The 14,457-nt window shown below is 42.8% G+C and overlaps 1 protein-coding gene across 1 annotated transcript; it reads left to right on the forward strand.

Annotated features, from left to right (window-relative positions):
- Positions 1-6,595: 6,595 nt before the first annotated feature.
- ccr10 (chemokine (C-C motif) receptor 10) lies at positions 6,596-14,086 on the forward strand (the record flags this gene model as incomplete). Its single annotated transcript, XM_083933450.1, has 2 exons — positions 6,596-6,627; positions 12,924-14,086. The coding sequence occupies exons 1-2, from the start codon at positions 6,603-6,605 to the stop codon at positions 14,084-14,086; spliced, it is 1,188 nt and encodes a 395-aa protein (XP_083789576.1). The 5' UTR covers positions 6,596-6,602.
- Positions 14,087-14,457: the final 371 nt, after the last annotated feature.

The raw sequence follows: 14,457 nt of genomic DNA on the forward strand, positions 1-14,457 counted from the left end.
AAAAGAATTGGTGAGCTTGGAGGCTTATGATTCAGATTCCAATGTGTTACCGGCTCCTGTCCCTTCCTTTGGTTCCTTTCGTTCATCACACACACACACACACACACACACACACACACACACACACACACACACACACACACACACACACACACACACACACACACACACACACACACACACACACACACACACACACACACACACAGTCTGTATGAGTTTCAAACCCCGGCTATAAACACACGACGATGCATCAAACTACTGTGATATAACTCATAATGTGTGTGTGTGTGTGTGTGTGTGTGTGTGTGTGTGTGTGTGTGTGTGTGTGTGTGTGTGTGTGTGTGTGTGTGTGTGTGTGTGTGTGTGTGTGTGTGTGTGTGTGTGTGTGTGTGTGTGTGTGTGTGTGTGTGTGTGTGTGTGTGTGTGTGTGTGTGTGTGTGTGTGTGTGTTTTGAGTTTCCTGCTCTCCCTCAGATAGTTAGTGAAAGCGCACTTAAGGGATTTCCTCCTGCGTTTAGCGACGGGGACGGTGGCTGCGTGCACGGAGACGGCGCTGGAATCAGGAAGCCGGTGCAGCACGAAAGATAGGCGATCGCATAAACAACAGACAGGAAGCTCCGGCATGTTCGCAGCAATTCAATTAGGCACAAAACACACAACGAGCCAGTGTATTTTCTTTAGACAGAAAGTTAAAATACAACCTAACGCGTTTGCCTCTTAACACACGCTGCTGAGTGTAAGAGGCAGCAGCTTCCTGTGCTTCGTGGTCGTTAACGCGCAGGAAGTCAGAGCTTTTTGTGCCGGCTTCTGTCGACAGTAGACGTCGGCTCGCGGAGACAGGAAGCTGCTCTGGCGTTCGGTGGCTTTTCCGCATCTTGAAAGACGTTTAGGGAAATATTTGGAATTCAGAAATGCGAATCAGGACGTGCGGTCGCCGAATTACATCACGGTCAGGACGCCGTCGGCCGGACTGACCGCTGCTTTTGTATGAAGGAGAGGAAGTGGTATAGAGTAGTTCTCCCAGTTACGGCTGATGAAACGGCCAAAATCGTCATATTTCATCTCTCATGAGCGTTTTCTGGTCATTTCATAAACGAAGTAACCACGAAACAGAGTCTATGACGTCAAAATGACCACGTTTAAAATGAAATATAGAGAATATATAGAAGAAGAATTACTTTATTTATCCTTTATTTATTTTTATTTACTTTATTTATGGGGAAAATGAATTTTTTCACTCTTATTATTAATCATGTTACACAAACACACACACACACACACACACACACACACACACACACACACACACACACACACACACACACACACACACACACACACACACACACACACACACAGGCCCGAAATACACACACACACACACAGGACCTATACATGCAGTTAATAGAGAGATGTTAGAGCGAGGGGGCTGCCAGTGACCAGCGCTCCGAGCAGTTGGGGACTCGGTGCCTTGCTCAACAGCACCTCGGCAGTGCCCAGGAGATGAACTGGCACCTCTCCAGCCACCAGTCCACGCTCCATACATGGTCCACACAGGGACTTGAACCAGCGACCCTACGGTTCCCAGCCAAGTCACATATGTTTGCATGCGTGCGCATAAATAGTGTGGTAGTGTGATAATCCATCAAGGCAAGTGTTTGATTATTAGTTTACACTGTTGTTTTATATCCCAACATGTGTTTTCATCAGGATATGATTTATTCAAAGATGATAAATGATCTCATTGAATTATTATTATTATTATAATAATTAATACACAATATTATTGATCTTATGATGATGCAACTTTGCTTAAGAACTCAGGACAAACGCAGTTCTTCGTATGGATGTGTCCTTTAATATAATGCTTTATTGCTATTATTGTTATTATGCAATCTGTCTACTTTAACCCTACATTTACATCCATCACGTGTGTTAGACATTTGTCCAGTCATCAAACGGACTTTTACCTTTTTATTATCACCTTTTTAAAACCACATTTGCTCCGGTGCTGATCCTGTCAGACACACGGACTCCAAAACACAATCAGTCAACACCTGGAGCCTCTCACACACCAAATGAACCACTTCAGACTCATACTGAGAAAGAAACGTCCCTTAAAGAGACTGTACGCGCATGAAACTGCAGGAAAAACACTGACTGACACGTAAAACATGACACCGTTCTGCAGCAGTTGTTAAGGAGTGATTGTCAGGGCGCCCTCCCACTGTGCCTCCGCCCCGTGCCCCGTGCTTTAGGGTCCTTGTCCCCCCCTCCAGGCCCGTTTGTACTCACACTACCTGGGCCTCGGAGAATGCTTCTTGCTGCCTATACGTCATCACGCCGTAACACGTCACACGCATTGATGACGTCATGGCGATGCGTGGCTTTGTTTCCAGATCTTTCCGTAGACCTCGGAGTTTTTGTGCGTCTTGTCGACTGTTTTTGAATCTTTTCATCGACCAAATCTGCAGTAAACACTCCACCTCTGCATCACACCAACGTGAACCTTTCACCGCCATTGTTTTAAATGTGGCATGGTCCCTCCTTCTTTTTTCTACGTCCCAACAGGCGCACAGGAAATGACCTCAGAGCCGCCGTAGGCCTCGTGCTCGTACACGTGCGCGCGCTCGTGCTCGTACACGTGCAAACGTGCTTTACTAAAGCCCACCCCTCCCAAACGGGCCGTGGATGGCAAGCGTGCCGCTCCTAGACGCGGTACGGTTGCACTCACACTGGTCAAAGGAACCAGACTTTAGCCGGAGGCAAAGTGTGAGTGCGCCCTAAGAGTATCAAACCGCAGCACTTCATTGCTCACAACTGTCAGGTACAAGTCAGGTTATTTATTAACTGTTACAGCGTTCGTGTTTATACATTTAACATCTCCTTGGCTTCTTTTGTGAAATGGAAAAGGAGGTTTTCATCTACCCGTCACTACAGGTTACTCTTAGAACACAGATCTTTATCTAAACCCACTTCCTCAGAGTACTTCTCCAAACACACACAACAGTCAGCCCCCAAACAGCGTCAGTAACGAGCAGCTCCACACTTCAGCACATTCATTTAGTTCATTAGTTCATTTAGTAATGAAGTGCTAAACTCTCCACAGTGCTGGTTGACTTAAGCTAGTCTCAGTTGCCCTCCTGTGGTTGAAATGAGCAGCTGGTCCTTACTCATACTCATTACTCATTGTGTTGTGTATAAAAAGTCTGTCTCCCACTCTGCGTGATGTGAAACTCCTTCATCACCCTCTCTGTGTTCACACCTTCAGACAGTAGGAAGCGTAAACGTGCTGCACACTTGCTTTCTAATGAAGGACGCATTTGTAAAACCTCTTGAATGATCGTTGTTCACTGAAGCAGGTGCATGAAAAAAAGCTCCACCTGAACATTTACAAACCTTTTTATCATTTAATATTAATCTGAAATACAAACATTAACCTTCCCATGCTGGGAAAAAGGATACGCTACCTTTTTTTAATATATATAAATATACAATGACCGTTACACTTAACAATTGTTTTATTTAAATGACCATTTACATAAATTACTTGTATATTGCAGTAGTATTTAAAAAAAGATATTGAAATTTAATTTTAAAACTGATGATCATAATATGCATAATGCAAAATTAGCCAGCACATAATTTATGCAACAATCGGCAAATGTCATCTAATTCGTCAATAGACCGATTACAGTCAACACGGTTAATATCAGCCCATATTTGCGGTCGGTGCATCTTTATAAAACATCATTATTTGAACTACAAAACACATTATATCCAACTCAGAAAGCCTTTAGAAATAATCAGTGGCATGGATTTCTAACTGTGAACAAATACAGTCTAAGACGACCCACACGGCCGAAGCATCTGGGAATTTTGTATTTTTAATTTAAAACCATAGCTACAGTAATGTTGGAGACTTGGACAGTCGTGTTTTCAAATCACCACTCAGCTTTTAGCACTGACTTCATGTAGGAACCATTTAAACACTCGGCGTCTGACCTTTTCTGCTCGTAACCCTGGAAACTTAAGGGAACAATTATTTGCAAGCTTGAATGCATTTTAAATACCGTATTTTTCGCTCTATCAGTTTCACCTAAGAACCTTCAAATGTCTCAAAAGCTGACAGTGCTCCTTATAACCCGGTGCTCCTTATATATGGACCCATATTGAGCCACAACAGGTCTCCAACTACGGTGAGCAGCCGCCGACTCTATTTTCCCCCGTAGAAGAAGTAACGCGCGGTGCATGTTGAGATATACGACTGCGTGAAGCGTGCCGTTTCATTTCCATGTGTGTGTTTGTGTAAAGAGCCCAAAATGGCTCCTGTTAAGAGACACGCTTACGACGCAGAGTTTACACTCAAGGCCATTAGTCACGCAGTAGAACACGGGAACAGAGCAGCAGCCAGAGAGTTGAACATGAACCAATCAATGGTGCCGAAGTGGAGGAAGCAACAAGACGACCTCCCCTGACTGTTGTGTTGACGTTCCCTTTAGCGCAGCTCCATCTAATGGATGCAGAACGTGACCCCAGCCTCCACTGTAGCGTCTGTTCTATGACCTTATAATGTGGTGACCTGATAGTGCGGAAAATACGGTAGTTGAAGCGTCCTGAAAAAGAAAATAGTTCAACGATGTGATTGAGAGGTGTAAAGTATCCATCGAGCTTAGCAGCCAATCACGACTCAGCCACAGGTTGAATAGTAGGTCACCAGTTTCACATCAATACCCACATAAACAAACAGGCGAGCAGGTTAGAAATGACGGATTAACGAAACCACGGTGTGGCTCAAGAGTTGTCAACATCTCAGCCCAGGTGTCAACATGCCAAACAGTTCCCATAAGCAGCAAACGATAAACATCCACCCGTCGCACATTGTTCTCATGGTCTGGTGCCAACGTCTGAGGCAAACATTGTGGTTTGATGCTCAGCACCGTCAGCGTCTCTGCAGCCATCAGACTTCATGTTTGCAGGACGGGGTTAATCAGGAACATGGGTAAATTCACACACACACTTTCAGCGCCCACACAAATACACACCGAAAAAATACCATATCCCCAGCCCACTGTGACCAACCATTAACCATACTGGGGATATTTACCATTATTTACCAGTTTATCATGAACTTTCACCTTTTACATGAGTTTAAAAAGCAAAGATTGTGCTGCACTCTTTGTCCGAGCTTTTGACTGATGCCGTTGAACGTGACAGGGCGGCATGGTGGAGCAGTGGTTGGCAGTGTTGCTACACAGCAAGAAGTTTCTGGGTTTCTAACTGGTTTTCTCCCACTGTTCAAAGACATGCTGGTTTTGTTACTCTAAGGGCGAACTCCCACTGTCCCTCCGTACCGTGCCCGAGCACGTTTCACGGCTAAAGTCTGGTTCCTTTGACCAGTGTGAGTGCAACCGTACCACGTCTAGGAGCGGCACGCTTGCCGTCCACGTCCCGTTTGGGAGAGGTGGGCTTTAGTAAAGCACGTTTGCACGTGTACGAGCACGAGCGTGCACACGTGTACGAGCACGAGGCCTACGGCGGTTTGAGATAAAGTTTAACTAAAGGTTAAATGTACGTTTATCAGTCTGGAATCTTTTGACTCCTGTCTGCCCGGGTTGGGGGGGTCTCTGTGGCGGTGGTCTCTGTGACCTTGGACTGGGATCTCTCCCGGTGTGGTCGGCCCCCCAAAGGGAGCTTCCTCTAGCCTCCTCTGTACCTCAGGTCTCGCTGCCCGGCCATGTCTCTGTAGTGACAGCTAGTGTTTGTGTAGGTGTGAGTGTGTGTGTCTGTGTGTGTGTGTGTGTGAATGTGTGTATGAACCTATACATATGTGTGTGTGTCTCTGTGCACGACTGTGGGGGTGAGAGGGTTCTTTTAACTTTCTTCTCCTGATTTTATTTGATGTTTCTCTTTTTCTGTACATCTCTGTGAGGCACTTTGTGATACCATGTGTGCCCTCTTCACCAGAGTTTCACGCGCTGAGTTTGACCCTGATGTCGCTAAAGTCCTCCACCCACTGTCGTGTAACCTCCAGAGAGGTCGAGGGGAGGTCGTGAACACACCCTGCTACGCTTTTGCATGTGTTGCCCCTCGTTGAACCTGCTCCCTGATGCTCTGTTCTGTACATTTAACACCGATTTTTCTTCTACCTCTTATTCTGACATATGTTGGATTGGACAAAGTGTAAATGCACAGTATATCAAAAACATCTTGTGGATTTAAATGTACTAATACACATTATAATGTACGTACGTTTCTGTGCAGTTGCAGTTACACATAAATGCTGTTTGGATGTAGAGATAGTGATAAAAATCTGTCGACTGGCAGCAACGGCATTTTTCTTATCAGGACGCAACTTTTCTCTATTAGATCCAGATTTAGTGCAAAACGACAGGTCACAAGAGCATGAACTGTGCCACATCATGACTTTCAGAAGCTCCTGGTGACAAACATCAGCCCGAGGGGGGTATGTCAAGGTCAGCAGAATACAGAACTGCTCTCATTGGCTGGCAGCGCTTACGGTTTACACTGCAGGGCTGTTTTTAAGGGTGCCAGCTCCTCAAACGTCCACCTCAGACACACAGAAGAGGACTTTGGGACATGCTTAACGCCACAAACAGCTCAGGTGAGGTCACTTTAAAGTACCTGGGCAGTCATGAAGAGGTAGATTTTATAAAGATTTAAAAATAGATGACTGAATGTTTCTAGATGTAACGGACAGATGGATAAATATATATGAAAATGAACGAAAATCAAACGTCAGGCGCTTTTCAATGCATTCATTTAGAAATTCCAGACTTTGCACATATTTTAATATTTTTATATAACCTCACTCAATGATTAAACCCTGATATTATTCATTTATTTGTCTTTGCACATTAATTAAAGAGACTAAACTGTTGCAGCGAGGTCGTGGTTTGTCACAAATCATTAATTTTACTTTAATTAATTAAATTAATTGTCCTTTTACTTCCTTTCTTTCCTTTTTACAAGTGTCAAAATAATGTTTTCCCACATCTACTAGAAGAAAAAGGGAAACTATTTACTGTAGGTCAGGAAAAACCTCTGTTATCTTTCACCCGAGGGTTTTAGTGTAGCACTAAAAGAAGAAATGAAACAGTGCGGACATGTGACGCTGGTGCGGCTGATCGTAGCGCTGCTCATGGTTTCCCACACGCCAACAACCTGACACCGGTGTCACACACAGCGGTGAAGAATGACTGAACAACAACAGACAAGAGAAAGATCTCGCTTTCAACCCGACTGCGAAGGAGGTATTTCTCAGTATCGGGATGTTGTTGATACATTTTCATTTCATTCCCCGTTATTTAACCAGGAATATTCTCTTTTCCAAGGGAGTCCGGGGCCGAGACGGCAGCACAAACACACACGTTTCACATTTAACCCTCCTGTTCCCCTCAAATGTTACTAACGTCATTTATCCTCAGGGTCAATTTGACCCCAGCAATTTAAAAACATCCAGAAAATGATCAGAATCAAAGTTGTTACTTAAGTTTTAAAGTCAGGTTCGATATGTGAACTTGTTGACCACCTGAATAGCATTTTAAATTAAACACGGCACCTTAAACACGTTCGTTATCACCCAGAAAACCTCCAGATGACCGACAGTATAACGGGAAAATCAAATATCTTACCCATGGATCTAAACTTGGATCCAGGGATATTTGTTTTTGTGTGTTTAAAGTAAGTATTTCTAATATTCATCTCATCTTCAGCCTCTTATCCGGGGTCGGGTCTCGGGGGCAGCAGCTTTAGCAGGGGACCCCAAACTTCCCTTTCCCGGGCCACATTAACCAGCTCTAACTGGGGGATCCTGAGGCGTTCCCAGGCCAGTGTGGAGATCTAATCTCTCCACCTGGTCCTGGGTCTTCCCCGAGGCCTCCTCCCAGCTGGACGTGCCTGGAACACCTCCCTAGGGAGGCGCCCGGGTTCATCCTTACCAGATGATCCTGAACCACCTCAACTGGCTCCTTTCAACGCTAAGGAGCAGCGGCTCTACTCCGAGTTCCTCACGGATGCTGAATAATAGTAATAGGAAATCAAATATGTTTTCCGGCTTCAGACAAATTTTACTTGGTGAAGAAGAGGCGGCAAAACAGCTCTTTTGACAGTAAAGGTTGCCGACCCCTGCATTAGCAGATAAAGATTAGTTCAAAAGATAAAAAACAACATTTTTTTAAATTATTATAATTTATTTCTAAACATCGGTTTAAGACAAACGGTCATCCGTATCCACAGGGCAGTACATTTGCAGATTTAGTGTCTCCTAATTGTAACTTTTAGTTTTGATAGTATAGAGATATTGATATTAGAGATTTATTTATAAATATCATGCGATACGTGACCTTCAATTATGATGTCGACCAAGATTGCAACACAGAAAGTCGTTTGTTTAAAAATAAAAACGACATCAACAGATTTTGTTTAACAGCTTTGTATAAAAGCTGAATTTTGGACGACGTGTTATAGTCTAATTGTGCTTTCGTTTTTTATGAATCGAATATTTAAATTTCGTAACAGCCAGAGACGCAGGTGGATGCGGAGGAGACCGTATATTTCCTCTTTTTGTATTGAGAGTGAAGAGACGGTTGAGTCAGAGTAGAACCGGCGGCACACAACACATTGTCATCTGCGTCATAATGGAGATTAGAATATAAAGAAGTGATGTTTTTATTTATATATATATTGTAAATAAAGAGGACCAAGACTTGACCCCTGTGGAACTCCTTAACACCGTATCATCATAAGAATCCTAAATTAGTCAGAGTAGAACCGGCGGCACACAACACATTGTCATCTGCATAATAATAGACATTAGAATATAAAGAAGTTATTCTTTTATTTATGTATATTGTAAATAAAAGAGGACCAAGTCTTGACCCCTGTGGCACTCCTTAACATCGTATGATCACACGCATCCTAAATTTACTGTAAGCTTCGAACCATCGTCATTTTACCCTCCTGTTCTCCTCAGGGTCAATTCGACCCCATTCTATGTTGAACATCTCTAACTTCATGCTTATCATAATTAGTTTTTTGCTTTATATTTAATGACTCTTCCTAATTTAACAACGGGGAAAACCTAAAATGGACGTGGTTATGTTTTTTTTATGAACACAAACTTGTCGTGTCGTTGTTCCTTTGGGTCAAGTTGATCATTTGGACGATATAATCATTATTATTTTTTATCTATTTTACAATAAAAATATTCAGAAATAGACGCTACTGTCCTCAATAATGGAAATTGCTTTAATTCCAAATATTATAAATAATACAAAATTGTACTTAATAATAATAAACTCACTATAAAACACACACGAACATCCTTCAATCCAGTTTTAGGTAAATTAGTGAGATATTTGTTTCCTGTATATTTCCAAATACACGTATAAGAAGGTGTTTGCGGTGCTGTGTTTAATTTAAAACGCTATTCAGGAAGAAAACAAATACACACAGAGTACATAAGACATTAACACTTTGATTCTGATCATTTTCTGGATGTTTAAATCGCTGCGTTCAAATTAACCCCAAAGATAAACATCGTTAGTACAATTGGAAGGTGACAGGAGGGTTAAACATTCAGCGGGTGATTGCAAACGTTTATTTGAGGGGTCTGTTAGGAAAGTGTTGCCTTATTATTATTATTATTTATTATAGTTAAGGAGATTAGTATCATACAGTAAATTACACAAACGGCCGCAGCGACACAGAGGGGAAAACCCAGCCACTGAAATCAACACAAGTAGAGAAAAGTGCAGCGTTTTGGACGTTTTTGTCGCATTAATACTTAAATTTTACTGTGGAAATTTTGCCTCGTCACTAAAACAGTTTGTAAATCATGACATGAATCAGTCGTGACAGTTTGGGTTGCACCTCATCAGATCACACGAGCCTCCGATGAGCCTCCATGACTCAAATCCATATTCTCTGTAGGACGACATTTCCCTTTTCCTTCAATATACCAACAAATATTTCACATCTTTTGGTTAAATTTGCTAATTCTTCCATGTGTTCTTCTATTCAACACAACCTCAGTTTAAGCAGAGTCTCAATTTAACTGCAAACTACAGTAAATTATGTCTCCGCTCATTTTAGTGTAGAAAACCACAATCGCACTAAATCACATTAACCCTCCTGTTCTCCTAAGGGTCAATTTGACCCCATTTAATGTTTAACATCTCTAAATAACGTCATTTTTTTGTGTTTTTTTGCTTTATATTTATGACTTTTCCTCATTTTATGGGGACAACTCATAAAAAACATAAAATTATCATGATTATATATATTTTTTATTGTTCTTATCGTACATGTACTTGTCTCATCGGTGTTCCTTTGGGTCAGTTTGATCATCTGGATGATTTAATCGTTATTATTATTGTTTATTTTACAATTCAAATATTATATATGAGGTCAAATTCATGCTGCTGTCCTTGATAACGGACGTTACTTTCATTCCAGATGTTACAAATAACACAAAATAGCACTTAAAATAACAGACTTACTTTAAAACACACACACAGAAATCCCTCCATGCAGTTTAACATCAGTGATATTTTTCATTCTGTTAAATAAAAACATAAAGTACCCGACTTCACTTGAGTCACACATTGATTATGATCATTTTACAGATGTTTAACGGTCAAACTGACCCCTAGAATAAACGGTTTTAGTCAAATTTGAGGGCAACAGGAGGGTTAAAGAGGTTAAGTCTCACACTGGTTAAAGCTTCTGATAACCAGGTGTTTCCTGATCATGGACAATATTTCTAAAACTACTTCCTGACTTAAATAAAATATATTAATATCAGATAAACCTGCTTCCCTCTCGTCGCTGCTGTTCCTCTTACCTTTAAGGGAAACTCCTTACTTCCTTTCTCCACCCTCACGTAAAAAGATTAAATAAAGATATTAAAGGAAAGGATCATAATTCAATAGTAGCCTCGGCTGTAACACAGTCACACAGTGAAGGCAGGAATGGTAAAAGGTGATTGTGGAAACTGACATAGAGGCTGTTAGCACGCGACACTGACTGATACGTAAACCTTGAAGCTACCCACGGTTTCCCCTGTGCCAACGAGCCGGTGCCAGTCGCACGCGAGCCGGAGCAGAATGACTCAAATGTCACCGCTGCTGAGTGAAACCGAGCAACACGGCTGCACATCTGTCACTTTCAGCCCCGCCGTGTAGGAGGAAGCATTTCCTCATATCGTGACTCTGTATCCTGCTCCAAATCCACCCCGGTGTCTGTGACAAAACGGCGTGTTTTTGAACATTAATCGTCCTCACGCACGTCGGTTTCACCGTGGCTTTCTGTAGAAGCCCCAGAATGACTCAGAATTATCATCATCGCAGGCGAGAAAAGGTTGAAAAAGGTTTAATTGTGATGTCTGTGTGTTGCCTTTAAGCCCAACCTGACAACTTTCAATAACTGTAAATTGTAAATTCATTAAAAAAACAAAAACAAGTCCTTGTGTAGATGCTTAGGATGTGGTTTAAGGCCTCAGCTGCAGACTCCAGTGGATTATTCAATTCAATTCAAAAAACTTTATTTGTCCCCGGGGGGAAATTCAGGGCACGCAGCGCAGCAAATAACGACAGTGCAGCTATACAAAAACATTTTAACCTAACAACAAGAATAAAGTGTAAAAGAAGAGTAAGTGTCTGGATGTTAGGATATTACATGAAGATAGCTGCTCCTCCTTTTTAATGTGCTGTACTAGAAATGACACTAAATTATTAGAGAATAAGTGGAAGAAATATTATAACATCCTGCCTGAATTAATAATCACAAAAGGTTAAAAACAGTATTAAAGAACAGTCGTTGTGATGAAGAGAATAACTCAACAATCAGAAGCTTTTATAGGGCGACTGAAAAGCAAAAAGAACACGCAAAACATGTTGATAGATTGATTTAATTGATGAAAACAGAAACAAACACAGCATTTTAAGGTGAAAACACTTATTTCCAACATGTCAGAAGACATTTGATATAAAGTTTAACACAAACACAAACGTGAAAACAAACAAAACATCAACACAATTTAATAAAATAAACAAAATATCTCCTATATTAAAGAAAACGAGTACAGCTAAAACAAGGGAAGACCCCTTCTGTGAGTTCTGCTGATTGATGTCATCATTTTGAAACCTTGTTTTTCATACTTGGTGATATTTATATCACTATTGTCGTGCTTCACACATATTTCTTCACTTCCAACACGAGTTCAAAGGAACATTTTTAATAAATACCCCTTAATATATAACCCTAATTTACCTGCAGTTACGTTCTATAAACTTAATTTTTTTAATACTTTCTCCTCTTTTACAATAATGAAATGATGACAAACAGAAACAAACAGCATTTTAAGATGAAAACACTTCTTTCCAACTTGTTAGAAGACAAAGACGACATTTGATATAAAGTTTAAAACCAACAACACATCAACACAATAAACAAACCGAGTGCAGCCCGTTTTAACGGTCATTCCCCTGGTTCTCTTTGAGACAGGTGGGACGCGGAGCTCCTGTATCCGCCTCAGAGGGCCATAATTTCGGACGTTTTAACGGGTTTTGGCGGGCTATTCCCCTGGTTCTCTTAAAAACAAGGGAAGACCCCTTCTGTGAGTTCTGCTTATTGATATCATCATTTAAACCTTGTTTTTCATACTTGGTGATATTTTTAGACTCTTGCTTCACTTCCAACATGAGTTCAAAGGAACAATTTTAATAAATACCCCGTCATATTATTCTTAATTTACCTGCAGTTACGAACATTGTTCTATAAACTTCTCCTCTTTTAAAATAATGAAATGATGAATTGCTCACATTGAGATGTTGCAGAGGTGGGAACACATCGTTGTCACGGCAGGATAAATGATTTTCTTAATTTCCCCCCCACCAGCGATGGATTTCGGCCTCTATGACAACAACAACGCCTCCGGTGACTACGACAGCTATGACTTTTCAAACTACTCGTGGAATACGAGCAACATCACAGACTTCGGGGAGTTCGACTCTGACTTCTGTGAGGCCGGAGAGCAGGAGTTCACCATCAAGACGTTCCAGACGTGTGTCTTCTGCCTCATCTTCCTGCTGGGCGTGATGGGAAACTGCCTGGTGATCGCCACCTTCGCTCTCTACCGCCGCCTGCGGCTTCGCTCCATGACCGACGTCTTCCTGTTCCACCTGGCGCTGGCCGACCTCCTCCTGCTCCTCACGCTCCCACTGCAGACCGTCGAGACTCAACTGGGTTGGATCTTCTCCGGTAGCCTCTGCAAGGCCATGCGTGCCTGCTATGCTATCAACACATACAGTGGGCTTCTGCTGCTGGCCTGCATCAGCGTCGACCGCTACATGGTGGTGGCTCGAGCCCAGGAGATGCTCCGGCTGCGCAGTCAGATACTAACAGGTGGGAAAGTAGCTGCTATAGGGGTGTGGCTCGTCGCGGTGCTCCTCAGCCTGCCTGAAATCCTTTACTCTGGGGTGTCGGTGTCCGACGGTGAAGCGTACTGCGGCATGCAAACGAGCGGGAGAGTCAAAAGGGCCACCAATGGAGCCATCATCGGCGTCTTCTGCGTGTCCTTCTTCGTTATGGTGACGTGCTACTCTTTCATCGCTAAAGTGCTGTGGGAAGGGAACGCTCATCGGCGGGGGAAGCAGTGGCACCGGCAGCGCACCTTGAAGCTGATGCTGGCTCTGGTGCTGGTGTTTCTGGTGTTCCAGTTGCCGTACACGGTGGTGCTGTCACGTAAAATGGCGGGTCAGTTCTGCGGCCTGCTGTTGGAGTACATCACCTGCACTCTGGCGTACACCCGCTGTTGCCTCAACCCCATCCTGTACGCCCTGGTGGGAGTGCGTTTCCGTAACGACGTGTCGAGGCTCATCCATGATTCAGGCTGCCAGTGTTGGATCCGTCTGGCGCCACAAACTATGAGCTCCACCTCCATCTCCCCGTCTTCACCTGCGTCCAAAGTGCTCTCGGCTTGCTCCCCAACATCCCCCGAACCAAGTTACTCCAGCAACGAGACTGTGCCCACCAAGTTTCCGTTTCCAGGAACCAAATAAAATGCATTTTTTTATACATAATGTACAGAAGCAGCACATTGTTGTACAGAAGCAGGGAACTGAAACATTAGAAGAAGTTGCAAAGATATGCAGATGAGATATCACCAAAGGCTATCACCACACCAAATTCTCAACGTTAAGGCTTCTTTAGAGTATCTTGACATGTTTGACACACAACGGGACAGCACTTTTGACGTATTTGACCCGTTCCAGACCTTTGGATCTGATTCGTCTGGCATCAAACTGCGGTTTCTTGGTTTAAGAACACAGACGAGCCAATGAGTGCCGCAGGGGGGTTGAGGGTTAGCCAATCTGCTTGAGCCTTGAGCAGGACACTGTTGTCCAGTTGGGTGCTAATTTATTTTTTATAG

Source organism: Echiichthys vipera (assembly GCF_963691815.1).
Source record: "Echiichthys vipera genome assembly, chromosome: 18".
In the NCBI taxonomy this organism is placed as follows: Eukaryota; Metazoa; Chordata; class Actinopteri; order Perciformes; family Trachinidae; genus Echiichthys; species Echiichthys vipera.